The sequence below is a fragment of the Grammomys surdaster genome, unplaced genomic scaffold, assembly GCF_004785775.1.
Source record: "Grammomys surdaster isolate TR1022 unplaced genomic scaffold, NIH_TR_1.0 125973, whole genome shotgun sequence".
NCBI lineage: Eukaryota > Metazoa > Chordata > Mammalia > Rodentia > Muridae > Grammomys > Grammomys surdaster.
Window position 1 is genome coordinate 4,427,864 of NW_021620790.1, and position 20,773 is coordinate 4,448,636.

Consider the following 20,773-nt stretch of genomic DNA (forward strand, 5'->3'; position numbering starts at 1 on the left):
CCAAATTTCAATAATTGTTGTATGTATATTATTATATTAATCCATATCAAAGCTATTGTAAGATATTCATTTTATTGTTTTCCATCAGATAAAGTTGCTGAAATTCAGAGAAATGACATAGTTTTCAAATACATAGTAGGAAAAAGAAAATACTTGGGTTCAAATTCAATACAACTGAATTCCCGAATCATATGGATTGCTGCTATAATAGCAACTTTTCTCTTTTTTTTTTCTTTTTTTTGGAGGGGTGTTTTTTGTTTGAGACAAGGTTTTTCTGTGTAAGCCTGGCTGTCCTGGAACTCATTCTGTAGACCAGGCTAGCCTCAAACTCCAAAATTCACCTGCCTCTGCCTCCCAAGTGCTGGGATTAAAGGCATGTGCCGCCACTGCCCAGCACAGCTTTCCTCATTAACAAAGGTAAAACATGGATGAAACAGGGGGAAAATAGCTTATAAACTAAACAGGAAGAGATCACATACCAGTGATGACACTGTGGTGTTCCATGAGCATCATAAGGCCACTTGCTAAGGTCAGATTTATATCTTTGACATCTCTGGATGATACCTATCTTATAGTATTTCCCAGAGAATCAGACTAGAGACCTGGGTCCAGAAAAGTTTCCCCACTGCTGGACAGAAAGCTGGGAGTTAAGCAATGAGGTCCTATTTTTTTATTTCAGGGAAAATATTTCTTGAGGCAGTTTAACATAGCTCAAGAAGTGCTTCCCATAACAATTAGTCTCATTTCTACACAAAGTGTGTGATACCAGGTCGGGACAGTCCAGCAACTCCTTATCCACTAACAGGGAAGCTGGGAGTTTCAGTTTAGGCCTGATATCTCTATACTAGACAGAATGACTGGAGACAGTGTCTCTGCTATGATTAATCATACCTGTCTCTCTTCTGGCTTTGTGGGGAGCCTGGGTATTCTCCCTCAGACCAGTTTATGAGAGAGAGGATATAACTCCTTACCTCTCATTGTTAAGTGTCCCAAGTGCAATGACTCAACAGAAGTCATGTCATGAACTTCCAGTCATGAAGTTGAGACTAGAACCCCTCTAGTACAGTGTACAATGTCCTGTCAGGACTCTGCATTCACAGGGCTTCATCTTCCCTTAGGATCTCAGGCTGTAGGGTAATTAAAACCCTGACATGTTCTCTCTCACTCTTTACCCCCTCCCATATCAGTGTCGGTCTCTCTCTGTCTCTGTCTCCACCTGTTCTCTCTCTCTCTCTCTCTCTCTCTCTCTCTCTCTCTCTCTCTCTCTCTGTGTGTGTGTGTGTGTGTGTGTGTGTGTGAGAGAGAGAGAGAGAGAGAGAGAGAGAGAGAGAGAGAGAGAGAGAGAGACCTAGGGCAAATTTGCTAATGACATTGCCCAATTCATGTCACAGATATTTTATCTGTATATTAATTAAATGAATGTACAAATGGTTGGTTTCTGGTAGGTTTTGAAATGCCACCAGGGTTACAAACTAATACTTTAGACCAATTAATGAATAGCTAATGCTTCTGTGACTATATAAAATTTTTGAGTGTTAGGCACTAAGCAAGAACCTACACACATAATTCCTCTAAACAGGGAGAAATGCTACTTATAAAGAGTTGATGATTTGAGGAGATTATTTAATTGACTAAGTGCTTACTTCTCAAACATTGAGACCTGGGTCCATCACCCATATAAGTATCCAGGATTACTAGTCTATACAATAACCCATGCATTCTGATATGTAAATGGAATCAGGAGGATGTTTGTGCCATGCTGGCCATAAGGTCTAACCAAATCAATGATCTCTCAGTTCAGTGAGAAATCCTGTATCAAAATACCACAAAACCAACTGTCATCATGGTTGGCTTACAACCATCTGTCATGCCACTTTCAATGGCTGTGATGCCATTTTCTGGGCTGCACAGTCATGTCACATCCGTGCAAATATCCACACAAAGACACATACAAAACACCATATATATAAACTGAACAACAATAAAAATAAATATCTTTAAAATTTAGTTTGGATACCCTTTGGGAATGTAAGCCCATAACCCAAGAACTCAAGGAACTTAAAATGTATGTGTGTATGAGAGACTAAAATAGTGAATATGTATGTGTGTATGCAACTATATGTCCAACATATGGAATACTTGAACATATGTTATGACTATATTATTTTAAAACATGAAAGTATGGTAATGTTGTAAATGACAAATTTTGTTCTGTGAATAGAAAAGAAAGTGAAAAATTTAGCAAGCAAGAAAACATCATCTAGTAATAATTACTAGAGAGCATTGCAGAAAAAAAATGATTTACTTTTCTTCTTCTCAAATAGACTTATTTCCAACCTATAAACTATCAAGAATCCACATGAATAAGAGCCTGAGCATCTCTTTTCAATATGAAGTTCTTTAAATATCTGTTTTCATTTGATGAATGGACAGACATCAAATATATCCCTTCCTTAGAGCGAATAGTTAGACAGCTACAAAATGCTGAATACACTGGTATTCACCAAGATATCAGAGAACTTTTCCATTAGTATTGAATTGTATATTTAAAATTCAGTCATGTTGCAACCTTATGTAGCATATAAATAAAAAGAAAGCTACAGGATAAACTTGCTGTGTACCAAGCAGAAATACTTGTTGCTTCACCTCACACTACATCAGCCTCTTGTCTCAGACAAATTACCCTTATCCCAGTTTCCAAAGAGACTACACTTCAGTACAATATGGACAGAAATTCATTAAAAATTCTCCTCCCATATAATCACTCTTTCCAGGGGCACCCTCTACATGTCTCTGTCTAGAAGATACTCCTAACTTCAGTAATATGCAGAGAAATAAATTTGTATAATTCTTATTAGCTCAGTTATTTCCCTTATGGTATTACTGAAGCATAAGTAACAAAATTAATTGTATGTATTAAACTCATGGTGTGATAATTTGACATCTTTATACATAGTAAAATGCTTAGCTCAATTAAGTTAGTAGATACAGTCTTCTATTATGATGCTTCCTTAGGGTGTGTGAATATGTATATGTTTATTCTACAGCCTTGTTAGATTTCAAATGTACAGTAGAATATTGGCACAAATAACATACAAAACTGTGTCACTGGAGCTGCAGAATTCTTCTGTTGTTTTATCAACTTGGTCTTCAACTCAAGCTGCCCTGGATCTCACTTTGCAGGTGAAGATGACCTTGGACTTCTGATCCTCCAACCTATTTCTCCTCATTGCTGTGACTACAGGCTTTTAGTGACATAAGTGAATTATACAGTTCTGAGAATCAAGCCATGAGTAAGCACTGTACCAACTGAGGTGCATCACAGCCTCTCTAATGTAGCATTTTCCAAAACAATATAATATATCAGCAGCCTGTTTTAGTTAACTATATTCATTTCTATGTTTTCTGTCTTCAACCAACACAAAATCACTGTCTCTTCTAAATATGTAAGCACCAGTTTTGATACATGCACAAATACAAACACAAACACATAGCCGTCTGTTCTAAATTAGATTTAAACTGTTAGAGATTATTGATTTAAATATATATATATATTGATTTATTGATTTTCAATTCTAAGGGCATGGCTTAAAATTGCTAAGCAATAAACACCTGTCAGAGTATGGTGTTTGGTCAATTAAAAACCACAGTTCTCACACAAATGTAGAATGACCACATCAAAGTACATCCAACTTAAAGGGAATTAAGAAGACAGAAAAGTTGGTCAAGAAGGGTGAAGCCTGGAAGAACTGAAGCAAAGGAAAGTTTGTTGTATAATAAAACTGCACATAGATACAGAACTAGTTGGTGTATGTATTCATGAGGATATTCTAAAGATGGAATGTATATATGTATATATATGTATATATATATATATATATATATATATGTATATATATGCATTTGAGTATCTATGTGAAGAAATACAATAAACAATTAGGTATATGATAGATTATACAGGTATGCAGAAAGAGGTTTGTGGTGAAACTTGGTTATGTAGTTGTAGTCATGGAAATTCAGAAGTCCCTCATGTGCTTTCTACAAACTAGAGGACTGGGGAAGCTAAGGCATTCTTGAGTGATCAGACATCTGAGAAGCTTGAGAATAGGCAATTGCCTATGTAACTCTTTAAGTCCAAAGATGTTTGAGCCTGGAATCCTGCAAGCTTATAATAGGAGAAAGCAAGAGTCTCAGCCCAAATATAGGGGACAAGTTCACTTCAGGTCCACTCTTATTTTATCTTATTTATCTCTATTCAAGGAATTTCATGGCATCTTCTCACACAGATTAAAATTGATCTGCCCCACTCAGTGCAGTGATCAAATGCCAGTCTAACCCAGAGACATCCTCTCAGATATAACAAGAAGTATTTGACCAGCTATCTGGGTGTCCATTAAACAAGTCAGACTGATAATCATAGTTAAGCATTACCATATCTTAGGTGATGCCAAAACTCTACATTAGTTATAATGTAACTTCTTGGTATCTGAAATCTAACCAGTCCTCCAACAGGAACAAACTTGGAATTTCAAAGATTCCTGACTTTGTCACGGCAAGTGAATAATCAGGAACAAGGAGTATTATAAAGGAGTCTTAGATGCTACTGAGAGAACACACATTCTTCCTTTAATTTCTAAGGTTTGTTTAGGTTTACTTAACATAGTCTATTCATTCACTTTTCCTCCTGTCACAATAATTAACATATACCTTCTGTGTTGTAACAGGTTTCCACACCAGTGTTAGGGATTGTACTCTTATTTTCTTGAAGGTGAAATCCAAGTTGTTAAAATTTTGTTCAACTGAAATTTTCTTCCTCTTGCCTGCAGGCTCAGTGGTGGTGACTATCATTTTCTTTGATGGTGTCAGACAGGGCACTTAAGATATCACAAGCAAGGAATACACTTGAGTCTAGCTCAAAGAACTGTGGAGTGTTTTGGGGTTACTTACAAGGGCTATGACTGAGAGGCCACTTACAGCAACATGGATGGATTACTGGTAAATCACTGAAAATCCCAGCTTTATCCATCAGACAGCTCAGCTGATTTCAGACTCTGATCCCTTTAAAAAATTATAGTTTGTAAAACATCTAGGAGGGACCTGGTCGATATTGTAGGTTTCCAGAAATTTATGAAACATGTAAGTTTTGTTTAATTCTTTTATGTCCTAAGACTTCCTCATACATCCAATAAGAATTATTTAATTCAGTGTTTTTCTATTCAACAATTCATCTCCTTGCATGCAAACCTGCTGAACCATTTCAAATGGAGGAAGGAATTTCCCTGCAAATCTTGAGCTTCATTTAAAACATTTGAATCTCCTGGAAGCCACATAAAACCCATTATGCATTGAAAATGTGTAAATTATTTTACTTCCAACGTATAACACTAGAGTTGAATATGTTAAAGTCTGACTATACACAGGAAGAAAGTATATAGCTAGTAAATGTATACCACACACAATGATTGTCCAAAATGAAAGTGGGAATCCAAGATGTCTGTGATTCAAGCCCAAGAAATACAAGTGTAATATATATTATTAGTAATGAAATACTTTCTTAAAACTTAAAAATAAAATAAAAATAGCACCACTAACACAGCTGTTTTGTAATAAATGTTCTGGCAAACCAGCCAAGGAGTTGAGGACTAGATGGTTAAAGTCTCCCTTACACTGGAAGCATTGTTATTTTCTCAGTGGAGTGGATTTAGCAAATGGATTTTGTTGTTTCCCTTTCACACCACTTCAACTCTCATCTCATCTCACATAAAGAAGAAGAAAAGCAAGAAAGAGCATTAATTACTTCTGAAAAGCCCTGGAAACATCACTAAGCTAAAATCAGTGGCCATTTATTGAGGAAGCCAAGTAATTCTATGTAATTATGGTTTAAGTAGGATCTCTGTGTCCCAGATGTGATGTGTTTGCGGTGAGAAACGATTGAGTTGGGAGATTCTTTCAGCAGGGCTTTCAGAATGCTGTCAACAGGAAATCCGGAAGCTGCTAGCCAAGGATATAACTACCCAGATATAATCTATAGCTCAACAATTAAGGGGAAAATTGAAGTTACTCTGTGCAATCCGAACAGAAATAATGATAGAGGTCTTAGTATTCCTAAAAGAAAGAAGGTTTATGGCTATCTTTCCTATGAAACAGAGTTTATAGCAAATAATCTTTAACATTATCATTTGAGTTTTAAGTCTTCTCCCTCATTTGAATGTATATTTTTGAGATGTTTGCACTGAGTGGTTCAGATCATATACCTCTGCAATGAAAATTTTGCTTACATGAAGAAGTTTGTTCTTTTACATGAATATATGGTCAACTTCCCAAGTCCAAAGACGAAAGAAAAGGCTTAGAGTTCTTGACTTTACATTTTGGCATATAATATACACACATACTACACAACACACATACACACACACATCAGATACAGTACAAATATCAGAATGTACCATCACACTAAAAAACACAACACATATTCACATACAACACAGTGCATAAAACACAATAAAAACACACACCAGAAACTTAAAACAGACTATGCAACACACCACACACACCATATCACACACACATCAGACCAGACCACAGCATACCTCACACATATACCCTAAACACACACATCACACACATACACACACATCACCATCACCATCATCATCATCTTTCTTGGACAATACTAGTCACTAATACTCCATGGAGGTCTTGGAAGTTGCTTTTCATTTTTAGTCATTTGACTATGAAGACATAAGTCTCGAAAGATTTAGAGAATCAGAGTTCATTTGGGGTCAGTCTCATGTATTAGGTAAGAACATTGTGGGCCCCGTATTGGCAGTGCCACCATTTCTGATTGTTTAATGAAAGCTTGATGCTCCCAGATAAACTGGCTGAAACTGTGTTATTTTGAATTAATATATTCTAAACAGGTTCAATACTGGGGTTTTAGGATAGTTGGTAAAATATTTACACCATGCAGAAAGAGTAGCGTTCATTCCCCAGGAGTGAATAAACATATTGTGATAGTTTGCCTGTAACTCTAGCACTAAAAATCGATGAAGAAGCTTGTGGATCAGAAGTTCAAGGTCTACAAGACAGTTTGAGGATACCCTGAGCTAGAGATCCTCTCTCAAACAGTAACAAAAAAACAAAAGAAGAATGGTCTAAGTCAGATTTGTAGAGTTGGTCTACCCATTACCTCTTCTAGCATCATCTTTTGCGGGTTCCCTAAGGTCAGAGCTTTCCTGTTTTCCTGTCCTAGCAGCTCCAGGCAGAGCAGGATTTGGTATATAGTTTTTCTTTTGTATCTTCATATTGCTCACTTCAGGGAAGTCCTCACCATTAGAAACAAGTATATCTGGAGGAATGTATCTTCACCAGTGTCTCGAGCAGGGACTCTTATCTGTTCTGAGCAGGCTATTGATAAGTGGCTAGAATCCCTCGCAGGGAGAGGAGCGACATGTCCTTCTCCACTCAGGGATCGTATACTGGATTTGACTGTGAGATCATAACCTCCTCGAGAGGGAAGAGAGAGTATGACAAGAGACAGAAGTTTTGGAATTCAGTTACTTTTTTAATGATGCATAGAAGACAATATATTAAGGCAATTGCTACAGCAAGGTTTTGCAACATTTCCTATGCTTTGCCTCTAACAATATGCACAATGAACACAAATAATAAGTTGCTAATTACCAAAGAAATAAACATAGTAATAAACACATCATTCATTCATGGATTATATGACCTGAGTCCTTTTGATGGTTTGGGGTTATAGGTCCAAGTCCATGAAGGCGGGGTCAGGCTGCGGCTTCCAGATAGTTGAATTGCTAATTTGACTTCGCAGGGTGCTTGATCACAAAGAAGCTGGAGACATTGGTCTCTCGGTGGACTATTTGATGACCAGGTGCTGAGGAGGCTTAGTCCAGAGGATCACATTGACCAGTCATGGCTACAAGCGTGATGAAGTGCTCTGATCGGGCTACTGTTTTATGTTGGATTTGGTGTTACTCCTGAGGTGCATAGCAGATAACTACTCGTGTCTGGTTATCACTGGGCTCTGACCTCATCACAGCCCAGTTTCCAGACTTGCCTTTACAAGTACCAGACTAGTCTCTACAAGTTCCTATTATAAAATGGTGTTGGTTCTGTTTTGGGGCCTGCTCCTTAGAACCAGGGACAGTGGGATATATATTTGTGGTTATTAGAATCTATTAGTGGAATGGACAAATCCACATATAGTCAGACATCAACATGGAAAGACTTTGAAGAGAAAATAAGATCCTATGTAGATAAAAAGGAGTACTCCTAACTCTCTGAGGCTGGAGGATGTTTCACAGCACAGGCCTGCTTGCAGCCAAGATCTCCAGTTCCAAATCAGAAGCAAGATGTTTGGTCATCAATACCCCCCTTTTGATATAAACTCACTTCTACCAAGGAGAGACCTTGGCACCTGGAAGTCAGTTAGCTGGGGACCCACAGACAGCATCTCAGTAGGGTGCTTGGTTGTATCTCTGTAAAGGAAAGGCTACAATACGTAGCCTGAGCAGCAGCTGGAATCTAACATCTCATTCTTACATTCTCCTTATCTGCTGGCTCAACAATTTTCATAGTGCTTTTATTCATTCCAGCATGTGACACAGTATTCTAGAATACTTCTGAAATTTCTGCCCCTTCAATTCTTACTGCTATATTTTATTCACCACAGATTTGAGTAATTAAGGAACTTGAAACTATATTGACCAAATTTTTATGAATTTTTTTGTCATAAAACGAGTATTCTAAAATACTTCTTTCTGTTTCTTCCCTTTCTCCTTCCCCTTTTCTATTCCTTTTTTTCTTCTTTCTGTCCCTTTCCTTTCTTCTCAGTTCTTACTTTCTTTGACACATGATTTTACTCTTAGTGAGGCTGGCCTTAAACTCGTGATCATGCTCCTGCCTCAGCTACTTGAGTGCTGAGATTACAGGTCTGACCATAATCTCCAGATCTCAAACAGTTCCTGAGCAGCCCTTCATAAATGCAGTATGTCAACAGCCTGAGGGCTGTAAGCTTTCAGGGCTGCCTGTGTTTACCAGTTGATAGTATTTTATATGAACATGGTAACTTAAAAAGAAAAACTTAAAAAAGAACATGATTGGTGAATTACCTTGTTTGTGTAGCGATTGGTAGTTTATTATTTGTCATTATCAGAAAGAAAATAAGAGACAGTCATATCCCTTAAACACCTTGCACTGTGACATGTGTTCTTACTTCCATCTTCTAGAGAACACAGCACCTTTGTTAGTTTTAGTCATGTGCCTGCAACAAAATATGTCATAGTTGCAACTAAATGATTTGTTACAGCAAGCATTTCTTTTATGATATTATCCTCTGTGTGTGTGTGCCCTTCATGATTGTGTGTGTGTTTGTGTGTGTGTATGTTTGTTTGTGTGTGTGTGTGTGTGTATGCCTGTTTCATGGGGATAAGAACCTAGGATCTCACACATGCTACTCAAGTATTGTAGTGTTAGCTTGCATATGTGTGCATATGTACCACTTGTTTGCAAAAGCCAAAATAGGGCATGGGATACAATAGAGCTCGATACAGAGAGGGGTAAGCTGTCTGATGTAGATGCTAGGCAGCTTTAGTCGACCAGAAGGGTAATAAGTGAGCCATTTTCCCAACCTTATCCTATGGGATTTTAATCTTTTTAAAATCATACTGGGTATTTGGTAAAGTTCCCACATAGTTTTCCTCTGGAGCTTTGTTAGTTGTTAAACTGGAACTGCAGTAAATTAGAGACAGTCACCTGAAGCATCCTGTCATATTATGAGTGCCCAGTATCCCAAAAAACATCTGTGTGTTTCATCCAACAGTGTCCCATTCCTAGGAGGCTTTCCTCAGCCCAGACCCTACTTTATATAGGGGAGAGTGCTCTGAAAAGAGGAGCAAGTGCCCTGCTGAATGTTGCAGGCATAGGTATACATGAGCATAATGTCATTACTCTTAGATACATGATGTAGTGTTATAATCATAAAAGTGCCTCTAATTGTGTAATGTATGTGAGTTTTTGTATGAGTATGTGTTTATCTGTCAAAGGACAGCCTCATGTGTCATTCTTCACACTCCATCTACCTTACTACTACTGCTACTGCTACTACTACTACTACTAGCAGTAAATTACCTAACATTTATACCAATAACTACACATGAGGCATAAACTAAGGTAAGAACTTGTTAGTTCAGGGAGAGATCTTTATTCTCTTAACCACATACACGATATTTATTGTCAAGCCTGAGTCTACAACTAAACTACTATCTCATAATAAATCTCTTTCTACCTTTGTCATTCTACCAGCCTAGTTTACCTTTCTCTTGATTTCCTCCAAACTGAAGATGGCTGTTTAGTTTTCTTTAATGAAATACTGTTTTACCTATATCCTGACAGTTACTTCTCAGATGTTCTTAAAAGCCCAAAGAGGAAATCCCTACATCCTATCCAGAGCTCCTTCAATAGAGTCTTCCAAGCCAAAATGAGGGAGGGGGGTGAGGGAGGGAGAGAGAGAGGGGCCTTTCAAACCCTTGGCAGGAGGTAGGCCCCAAGTCAAGTCAGTAGGTATTGAAACATTTCATCTTTACAATGGGATAGCTCAATGCTTCTAAGCTCACTGTGCCTCTAGTCATAAAACAAAGACCACAGGTCCTCTCCAAGTAATTTGTCTTAACATAAACAAGAACATTCTATTCTTTAGTATTCTTGTCTCTAGAGGCTTTTAGAGGCATACTCAAACTGCATTATTTCAGGGCACACCTATTTTCACCTGAAAAACGTGAGATCTATCTAAACCACCCATCTTCCTAATAGTTAAGTTTCTGCTTACAATAATTAAATATCCTGTAACAAAAGCTTATAACTTACCAAGTTTGCATGTCACTGAGCCTCAGGGATCTACCTATCTCTTCTTTCCCAGAGCTGATTGCAGCTGTATATCACTATGTTCTGCATGTTAATATGGATGCTGGTGTTTGAACTCAGGTGTTTATATTTGCAAAGTGCTACCTCTATTGTGTGAGTCATCTTATCATCCTCAAGACCACTCTGCTTACTTTTTACTGTGTTTTACTCATTAATTAGATTTGTCCATTAAACAAGTTTGAATTGTGACTTAAAGGGCCACCAAGTGTTTTATAACTGGAACTGCAACTTGTCTTCCCTGCAAACTTCTACTTCATTTATGGAAACTGGTTGTTGTTCAAAGGGCTTCTGTGTGATATATGGGAAGTACAGGTCTAGGAAACATGCTCCTTCTAAAATTTATTTTAGGAATTAAATATATAGTCAAGTGCTAGAGCAATATGTCAGTTTTTAAAGATCAGGAGTGTAATTGAGGATGAAGTTTCAATATCTTGTGATCAGTTGTTCTCTGTCTTATTTCGATATGGAACCTATCACTGACCCAAGTGCTCATTCACTCTGCTAGTATTACTTACCAGTTTGCTTTGGGATTTCCTTTCCTTCACTTCCTGTGCTCTTTGATTATAACTAGGCCACAACTTATGCACAGGATTTTCATGAGTACTGTGATCTAAGCTGAGCTCTTGCACACCAAGCACTTTACCTGGTGAGCTATCACCTTAAAAGTTCTGTCTTTTATTTTGATAAATAATAAAATATTTTAAGTAAAATTTTATCTTACATATAAATATCTGTAAAAAGGAATAATTCTAAAGCATGAACAAGAAGTCCAGTCTGGGGTTATTGGAAATAATGGGCAAATTATGAAGGGTTGAAAATGTTCATTTCAAACAAGTTAACCACATTCAAAAGGGCTTAATTCCTACATTATTCTGCTCATAAGTTTATTATATATTCATTTATTGTATTTAGTTATTTACTATACAAATATACTAAAGGAAAATGCTACATGCAAAAGCAACAAAAATACAAATCAACCCAATTCCTGTAAAGGTTTAGTGTTGTTCAGGTGACATTGCTTAAAACCACTTTGAAATTTTACCTTTTAAAAATAGAGAAATATCTGGGTTTATTTAGTAGCTTGTGTTCTCTGTGTAAACAAAGCATAATACCATCTACTTCTCATGTATAGATTCTCAGTGATCATCCTTAAAATGATTCTATATTCCCTCTCATGGAAGCCAATAGTTGCTCATCAGCTAGAGGTAGAATTAAACGATGCTCAATCCCTGTCTCTGCTGACATTTTATCTGTCTTGAACTTCTCTTATGCAAAGAACCATAGAAACATTGAGTTCATAAGTGAATAGTCTTGTCTGGCAAATATCATTTCACCACAATCACTATTTCTAGCTCTTTGAGTCCTTTTTGTACCATCTTGCAACATGATAAAAGAGTCATGGGAAGAGGGAATCTTATAAAAGCTGTCCCATTTAAAGCTGATCACTCCATATTCTCTGTTCTGCGTATGTTGAAAAGTTGTGAGTCTTAATATTAATCTTTATCCACTGGGGGAAAAAATCCTTCTCTGATGAGGATTCCTACTTCTCTGATGAGGATTCCTTATTTATGGGCACAAAGATAAACAGAATAGAAGTATTAGGTTCTTCCCTAGGATCTAGAACCTAGAGCAAAGCCAGCCATGTGTCCTTGGCTCAGTTAACAGTAGAAGGAATGAGTTATACCCTGCTTAGCAGGATTTAAAGCCTGACAATGGATTTTGAGCCAGACTTTGTTAGGCCTTGCAGAACATGACGTAAGTCCAATCAGAAAGTGGTTGTTTACTCCGATGACATACATGCCATTAGTATACCAGTAGATATGTATTGCCAAGGCAATCACAACTGTAGATTACATAATTCAGAAATAGTTAAGACTGATGCCTGCTTCACCCACCTCTCTGGTAGTCTGTATATCACTCCCAGTATTGTGGATTCTAGAATGAAGTTCAAGATCAATAAAAGCTTGATTTTTCCATATCTTATGACTCAAGTATATTATGTCTTCACCAACAGTGTCTTGTGCTGTCCTAATTGTTTAATCTCGAATTGGGGTTTCTACTCTAACTTTGATCATTCAGTTCCCAGACAAACACACACAACTTTTATTATTATAATAAACTTTAATCAGCACTAGATCTAGGCAGATGTCTACCTTCTATGTTATTAGAATCTATTTTTCCATCAGTAACAACAAATAAAAATTTAAAGTTAAAATTTGCAGTGTTCCAGCTGTATATCTCTTAACTCCAATTGGCTAAAATTCCTGGCTAGGATTTCATGATTTATCTAACCTGTGATGATTTCTTTCTCTCTCCCTTTTCTTCTCCTTTTCGATGTCCTCAGACCCAAAGCCCAGAAACTCAAGAAACTCACCTACCTCTCTTATTTTGAATTATGGGCTATAAATATCTTTATTCACAAAATCAAAGATAACTTAGATGGCAAGGTTGCATAGTGTTACTGGTGTATATCACGTGGGTTCATACAGACTCTCTCATAGCTGTGAGCAACTAGACCTTGGGGACCAATATTTAACATTAAAATGTAAGCAAATGACCAAACCTCAGCAGCCTTGCCTTCGAGATCTGGAAGACAACCAAGAACAACGACAATAGCTTGTAATTTTTTAAGAGAATAGGAAATCCCAGTGACAAAACTTATTAACAGTAAACATATACGTAATCAATACCTAGCAGTGGTGTTCTTATTTAAGTATATAGTATGTGGGGAGACATTGCCTCACATTATAGGCTAACTGCAGTTAAACTCTTTTTGTATACGTCTACATATATATTGTAGGAAGCTCCATCAGTTATAACTTTTGATGTGGCATTTCAAAATGCTGTTATGGTTCTCTAAACTAACTCCTTTACCCTACTATAACCATCCACCTCTCTGAATCCTTCCTGTTTCATATCTCCAGGTCTTTTCTCATACCACCAGCACTTCATCTGTGATTGTGTGTGTGTGTGTGTGTGTGTGTGGGTATGTGTGTTTGTGTGTGTATATATGTGTGTTTGTGTGTGTGTGTATGTGTGTTTGAATTAGAGTATTCATGTCAAATTAGTTCCTACATTTCAATGTTACTACAGATTTTAGTCAGATGGTCAGTCTTGGGAGCAAGCCCTTTTCACAGTAGTCATCTCCCCATCCTGAGATTTTCTGTTGATCAGACATACTATTTTCCTGTTAGAAAGTAATCTCAATGAGCTGGATTTCTCTAAACTGCGTTTGAATTCAGGCAATCCAGTGTTTTACAATTTGTGTATTTCTTTCTTCCACTATGTCAGGAGATAGACATTATTTTGTTGGGTTGTAGTGTGTGTATGAGTCCAGCGTCTGGCTAGCCATGTGGCTAGGGTCTATAATGGGGACAGAGGCGTGGAGGGGGAGGGACAGAGCTCTTGGCTTTGGGGTTCCCAGACCAAAAGGCAGCAGAGAACTGGCTGATTCTAAGGCCCTTGGGCCCCCAGGCTCCGCTGAGGGGCAGAGAACAAAGTGGGAGTATATGGGCTAGATTTGCCAGCAGCCAAAAGGGAGAGAGAGAGAAGCTCTGGCTATGTCCCATGGGGAGGGGAGTTCTTAGTTACAGTGGCTCACTTGACTTGGTCACAACTGGTTTTGATAGCTTGCTTGCATTGGTGGTCTCTGTGTCTGAAAATGCAGAAAGTTCTTTTGCAGGAGATTAGACAGCAGCTCTATAGAAGAAGGCCTGCTCCATGTTCCCCATGGAAGACCTTAAAGAAGAAAAATAATCCATGATCTTAAGACATTTATTGTCATGACAGAAAGATAAAAACTATATCCCACTTTCTCAGAGCTGGCCTGATGTCATATGCCTTTTGCATGGAGGAGAGTCTGGGAAGGAATGTTTAACTGCTATGATGCTCTGGCCTTTCGGTATCTCATTAATACGGAGATCTGCCTTGAGGCTCTGTGGCCTGTAGTCATACCCTCTACCAGTGAAGGGGCTAGTGAGCATTGTACAATGTGACTGAAAGGCACAGATATATGGAGGTCTGCGGCCTCCTGTGAGGAGCCTAGAGTCTTGGAATATGGTGAAATGCATGCATACCTTAGGATCACCTAGGGTCTCTGGAGATTTCTAGCCTGTGCTCTGCAAGAAACCAGGCTGTCCTTCACAGTCCTACATTTTTTCTTTCACAGGACACTGTGCAGGGAGTAAAAGCGGACTGAAGACAGTAAATTCCAGTACCCAATAACTGGATCACAATAAATATTGATTCTTATCTCTACTGTGGATTGGTTCAGCTTTACTAGAGCATGGTAGCTTTCATCCACATTACGGTACTGACACCTAGCATCTTTCCCAGAAATCGGTTCAGCACTGTCTCGACTTTGTTTACTGTCTCTATCATGTAAAAAGGAAAACAGGAGGGAAAAGGGCAATTGGAAATCTACTTACAGCTTTTATTCTTGAGGATATGGTCTTGTGATCATAGCTGTAATACTATAGATAGCTAAAAAAATCATTTACTCCATCCCACATACATAAATCACATATATACACAAGTACATTGCTCCATACAAAAAGTATTGAAAAGATCAGCGTATCACAGTACCTACGTTGTTTTGGCATACCTACCACTAAGAAGAAAACATTGCAGAATAGAAGACAATCATGGGCCTTTCTCCATCCATGATTCAAATTTTATTTAGAAGGTGGAAATAAAAGGAAATTAAACAAAAATACTGGAGAATAGTTGATGTTGAAATATAGTCCCCATATACAACATATTTTTTAAGATCAGTAAGCCTTACTTCTCCCATGTCTAGTTTTACTATATTTGGTCCCATATGGTGAGGTGCTGTACAGAGGGAAGGAGTATGTAGGATGTCCCTGAACTACTAAGTCTGGGTCTGAGTGAATATGCTGTGGGAACTAGAATATAGAAACTCCCTGAGCTACCAAGCTGAGGTCTGAGTAAATGGTTTTCCATTCGATTGAGAAGTAAGCTAGAGCATCACAGAAATGAGCATTCATGTTTAAGAAAGAGATGAATTTATTACTCTATGCTTAGTAGTACTCTTCCTACCTGTACTGAACAAAGATGCCAGTAATACGGTTAAATTTCACCAAACACCTATCTACCATATAAGATACTTTCCAATGCCCAACACCCCAATTTCAAGAGGACTTGAGAATTCAGTAGAAATTCAGGAAAAGCTTATACTGATTTATTTTTTTTCTTCCTTGAGATGGAGACAAAAACCTTGACTCTTACTTTTATGAGAAAATGAATATTGACTATCTACAAAGTTCAAATTTTATGAATAGATGCCAAGCAGATGTTGCAAAGCTCTTGTGAGTGCAGTGAATTATACATGAGATGTTCCAGGATTCCTCACATATTCTGGTTGTGCATATATCATTCTCTTCTCTGCTCCCTATGTATGAGCAATTGTAGAGCTGTAGACATCCCACCTTCCAAGGTATAGCTACCCTGGCATCGGGTTCACCATTACTGTCTCTGTCTTTGAAAGGTATTTCTGAGTACCTGCTCTCACATTCATTTCCCTTTATCAGTATCGTAACTTCTGTCTTTCTTTTGTAAATGCTACTGACATGCTTCTGTGGACTTTTCTTTCCTTTTCACCCAGCATTCTTTGCATTGGGAATAAAGGTTACATGAATAAATATTCTTGGAAGGCTCCATCAATGTCTTCTTTAAGTTTCACCTTCACAGTGAGATATGAGTCCCGCAGGAGGTTCATAGTACTGATTTGGACAGAGAAATGAAAGTAGAAGTGAAAGAGAAAGTAATGGGAGAAGGAAGGAAGCAAGGAAGGAAGAAAGGAAGGAGGGAGGGAGGGAGGGGAGGGAGGAAGGAAGGAATGAAGGAAGGAAGGAAGGAAGAATGAAGAGAGAGTGAGTGGCATCATAAATGCTGCATTTTCCCTGAACCTGGTGCCCTAGGATACAGCATAGAAAATTGGTTTTAAGAATACAAGGAATTAAAGTTCAGAGGCAGGAATTGTGCTGAATTGCCCATAGTTTTATTGATCTTTGACATAGGAAATGTTGACTTTCTACAAGATTATTACAAGTCTCTCTTTCATCCTATTCCAGGAACTGGTGGTTGGTCGCCAGCAGATTCCGATGCCCAACCATGGCTACAGATTGACCTTGGAAATAGAGTGGAGATTACAGCAGTGGCCACACAGGGAAGATATGGGAGCTCTGACTGGGTGACAAGCTATCACCTGATGTTCAGCGACAGTGGGCACAACTGGCAACATTACAAACAAGAAGACAGCATCTGGGTAGGAAGCACTTTCCTTTTCTAGTTAATAAAGATGAGATGTGGTATGTTAATGCATGAATGTTTCAGCCATCCTACTGCACTGTGGGGTCTCATTCAATGTCCTGTGCCCATTGAGAAATAATGAGGTAATATCTATGCTCTCCTTAAAATCTAGATCTATTTGAAGGGAAATCAGAATATCAACTATAGAGAGGTTAGTCTATTCTTGTAATAGATTCAGTGGTTTTATGTTGGAATATGTTATGTAATTGATAAAACAGGAAAGCATGGTGGCAATAATCTGACTGTCAGAAGGATGGTATCATTTTCTTTCTTTTGTTCACTGTTTTGTGGTAAAATTATGTCAACAAAAGTAAGATAAGTGAGAAAAGGCTCATTTTTGCTTATGGTTCCTGGTTACCATCTGTTGCAGAAGAGACCTAAAACAGTGAGAGCTTGAGATAACTGGGCACATGGCCATCATAATCAGAAGGCACAGTGAATCTTATGCTAACTCTCAGTTCGCTTTTAGCACTATTATATAGTCCAGAATCCTAATCAGGGAATGATGCCTCTCACAGTGGACAGGCATTCCTATTTAAATTAGTACCATCAATAATGTACCCTACAGACACGTTCAGAGGATAATTTATCTGATGATTTTAGATATTCTCAAATTGACAATTAACACTCACTATTATATTGGCTGATGATATATCTATATCATCTATATCTATCTATGTCTATACCTATACCTATATATATATATATATATATATATATATATATTTACATAACATGCCCAAATAACTCAACTATGTTACTTTTCCAAGATTGCAAAGTGTGAGACTATGCCTGAGTAATCTCTATTCTTCTTTGAGTCTGCTGAAGAGCTACCATTCAAGGTTCTAAAAAATTCACATATAGAAAAAAATGGAAAAATTAGGCTTTTCCAGACATTGTGAGTAACTATCACATTGAGAATAATATACCTCCACTAAGTTATAAATCAGAAAATTATTCCTTGTTGCTGCCCCACACTTTTGACTTTGTATAAATAATAGTTGGCAGAAAACCATAAGGAAACAAAAATGGACAAGAGGCACAGGGTTATGGTACCTGGAGATGTCTCTCAATATAGAGTTTTAGACTTTGGAAGATGGCTCAACAGCAACAGTGATTACCATCAAAGGATGAAGACTGGGTTTCAGATCCTTGGAACAAACGAAAAAGCCAGGTAGATGTTAGGGCATCATTAGAGTCCCCAAAATCATGCAGATTAGCCAGACTAGAAAGAAGAACAATGGACACTGCCTAAGTAGATAATGAATGATAAATAAAAAAAGATCTTGAAATCAACCTTAGGACTCCACACTCAAGAGCACACCTGAGTGAACATTCATAAAAAGGTGAACATACACATATAAATTTTAAAAATGTTAAGGCTTTGGATAAAATAACATGTATACAAATGTTGCTTATACTTTAAGAGGAAAAAATATCAAAAATTCTATCTAAAAGAATGTAAACTATGAACATGTGGTGATGGATAACATTGTCTTTTCCCTCAGAACTTCTTTAGCTATACCTTTGACTTCAATTACTACATCATTCAGAACTAGCCTAACTTTGTTGAAAAGAATGTGGTTTAGGTGTATTAATATTTGCAGAAGACTTCTACTTGAGACTAGGATTATAATAAGCATTCCAGTTATTTAGCAAACATGGAATATTGTCTGCCAGTGTTGTCATCTTTTTTTGTGTCAATAATGATGTCAGCTACAATATTCTTACCTGATATGGTCTTTCATTTTGAAATACTCTTTGAAGGCACTTTAATTTTTTTTCAATATTGAAGACCACATCAAATTTTACAGATTTGTGCTTGCTTTGCTGTTCAGTATGGAGTAACAAATAAGCAGTTCTTCTTCCTGGAAAACATCTTTAAACTTTTCTATTGACTTTAGAGGTGAAAATGGATGTGGGATTATTTATTTTCTCTGGAGATTTTCATCAGAACTAGTTATTTTCAGACAGACTTGCAGTTTTGAGTTATTTCGTTTCCATATTTTAAAAAATAGTTTCATTTTCTTCAGATTAACATGCCCTTCTCTCAGCCTCCTTGGGCCTCAGGAATTATTTCAAGAAGGCCTCTCTGTGTTTGAGAAGAGCTGACACAAGGCTCTAAACCCTTCTTCAGGTGTTGGTTTACTTGAATTTCAAATGTTTTATTATTCTCTTCATGCCAGGGACCCGACTCTTTTACATCTAAGGAGAACTAAGCCTCTACTTTTTGCACTAATTTTATAGTGTTTAGAAAGAGAACTGTGGAATCACCAAGATTATTAGAGCTACAAGATGCAGCTCCTTTGTCATATTCTGAACCTCCCACTCCTTTTATGTTAACCTTTTCTCATTTGAAACATGAACATTGTCAGAACTACACTGGAAAAATATTATTAAAGCTCAATGTTTAATTTACACAGGGTTAAATATAAAGTAAAAAATCACTAAGTACTCAGAAATGGTCTTGGAGACTCTGTCAAACTAATGTTTTACAAGCATTTTACAGAAATATGTAAAGACTCCTTTTTATCAAATATTGACTCTTTCATCAAAACATTAAGTGGTTAAATACAATGTTTTGAGTACTAGAGATGGCATAGTGAGAAGAGTGTTTGCCACGTAGCCATGAGAATCTTAGTCCCATTCCCTAATATGTACATATAAGAAAAGAAAGCAAAAGTAAGCTAAGATATGCTAAGCAAGGAAAAGGAAAGAAAATGAGGACAGGGTGGTGCATACTTACAACACTTGTTCTGGGGAGTCAGAGATAGGAGACTTCTTGGGCTTTCTGAATAACAGGTTGAGCCAAATTGATGAGTTCCAAGTTTAGTTAAAAAAACAAAGAAACAAACAAAAAAACAAAGAAAAAACTTACTCAAAAAATAAGATATATGGACTAAGGAATAAATATATAATGCTGACCTCTGGCTTCAACATACAAATATAAGTATGCATGCAGGCACAGGTATGAATACAAATGAGAGAGAGAGAGAGAGAGAGAGAGAGAGAGAGAGAGAGAGAGAGAGGAGTTTTAATGGGTCATTTTAGCTTTCCCCATAATCCCAGTATGGAAGCCCATCAATATGAAGTGTCAGCTTCATAAGGATGCTGGGATGCTGCTTGAGGACAATAGAAAATTCTTGAACATACTTTTCCTTGGTATTTTAAGAATTACTTTTTAAAAATTATATGTTGCATATGTGTTCATGCTTACTGATATTAATGTGTACAACTACATGTATTCCAATTGCCCTTACATTCCCATATGTGTACAGGGGCACTATTATGTAAAGAGTCCTGTGGATAGTGTTGAGAATGTCTTTATTGTTGGTTCTCTTTTTAATACTTAGAAGCAGGCTCTTCCTTTGAACTCAGAGCTCACCCTAAAACTAGAATCTAAGAATCTCATGCTTCATAATCAATGGGAATACAGACAGAATGCCACATTCACTCAGCTTTTAGGTGTGAGGCTTAAAACTTGGATTTTCATGCTTAT

The 20,773-nt window shown here is 37.3% G+C and overlaps 1 protein-coding gene across 3 annotated transcripts in view; it reads left to right on the forward strand.

The window, feature by feature from the left end:
* Positions 1-20,773, forward strand: part of LOC114609465 (contactin-associated protein like 5-3-like) — a 565,569-nt gene that overhangs the window by 101,779 nt on the left and 443,017 nt on the right. For all 3 annotated transcript variants that reach the window (XM_028753829.1, XM_028753830.1, XM_028753831.1), the window contains exon 3: positions 17,037-17,230. In XM_028753829.1, coding sequence (XP_028609662.1) covers positions 17,037-17,230 — 194 coding nt within the window. The remainder of the gene's footprint in view (positions 1-17,036; positions 17,231-20,773) is intronic.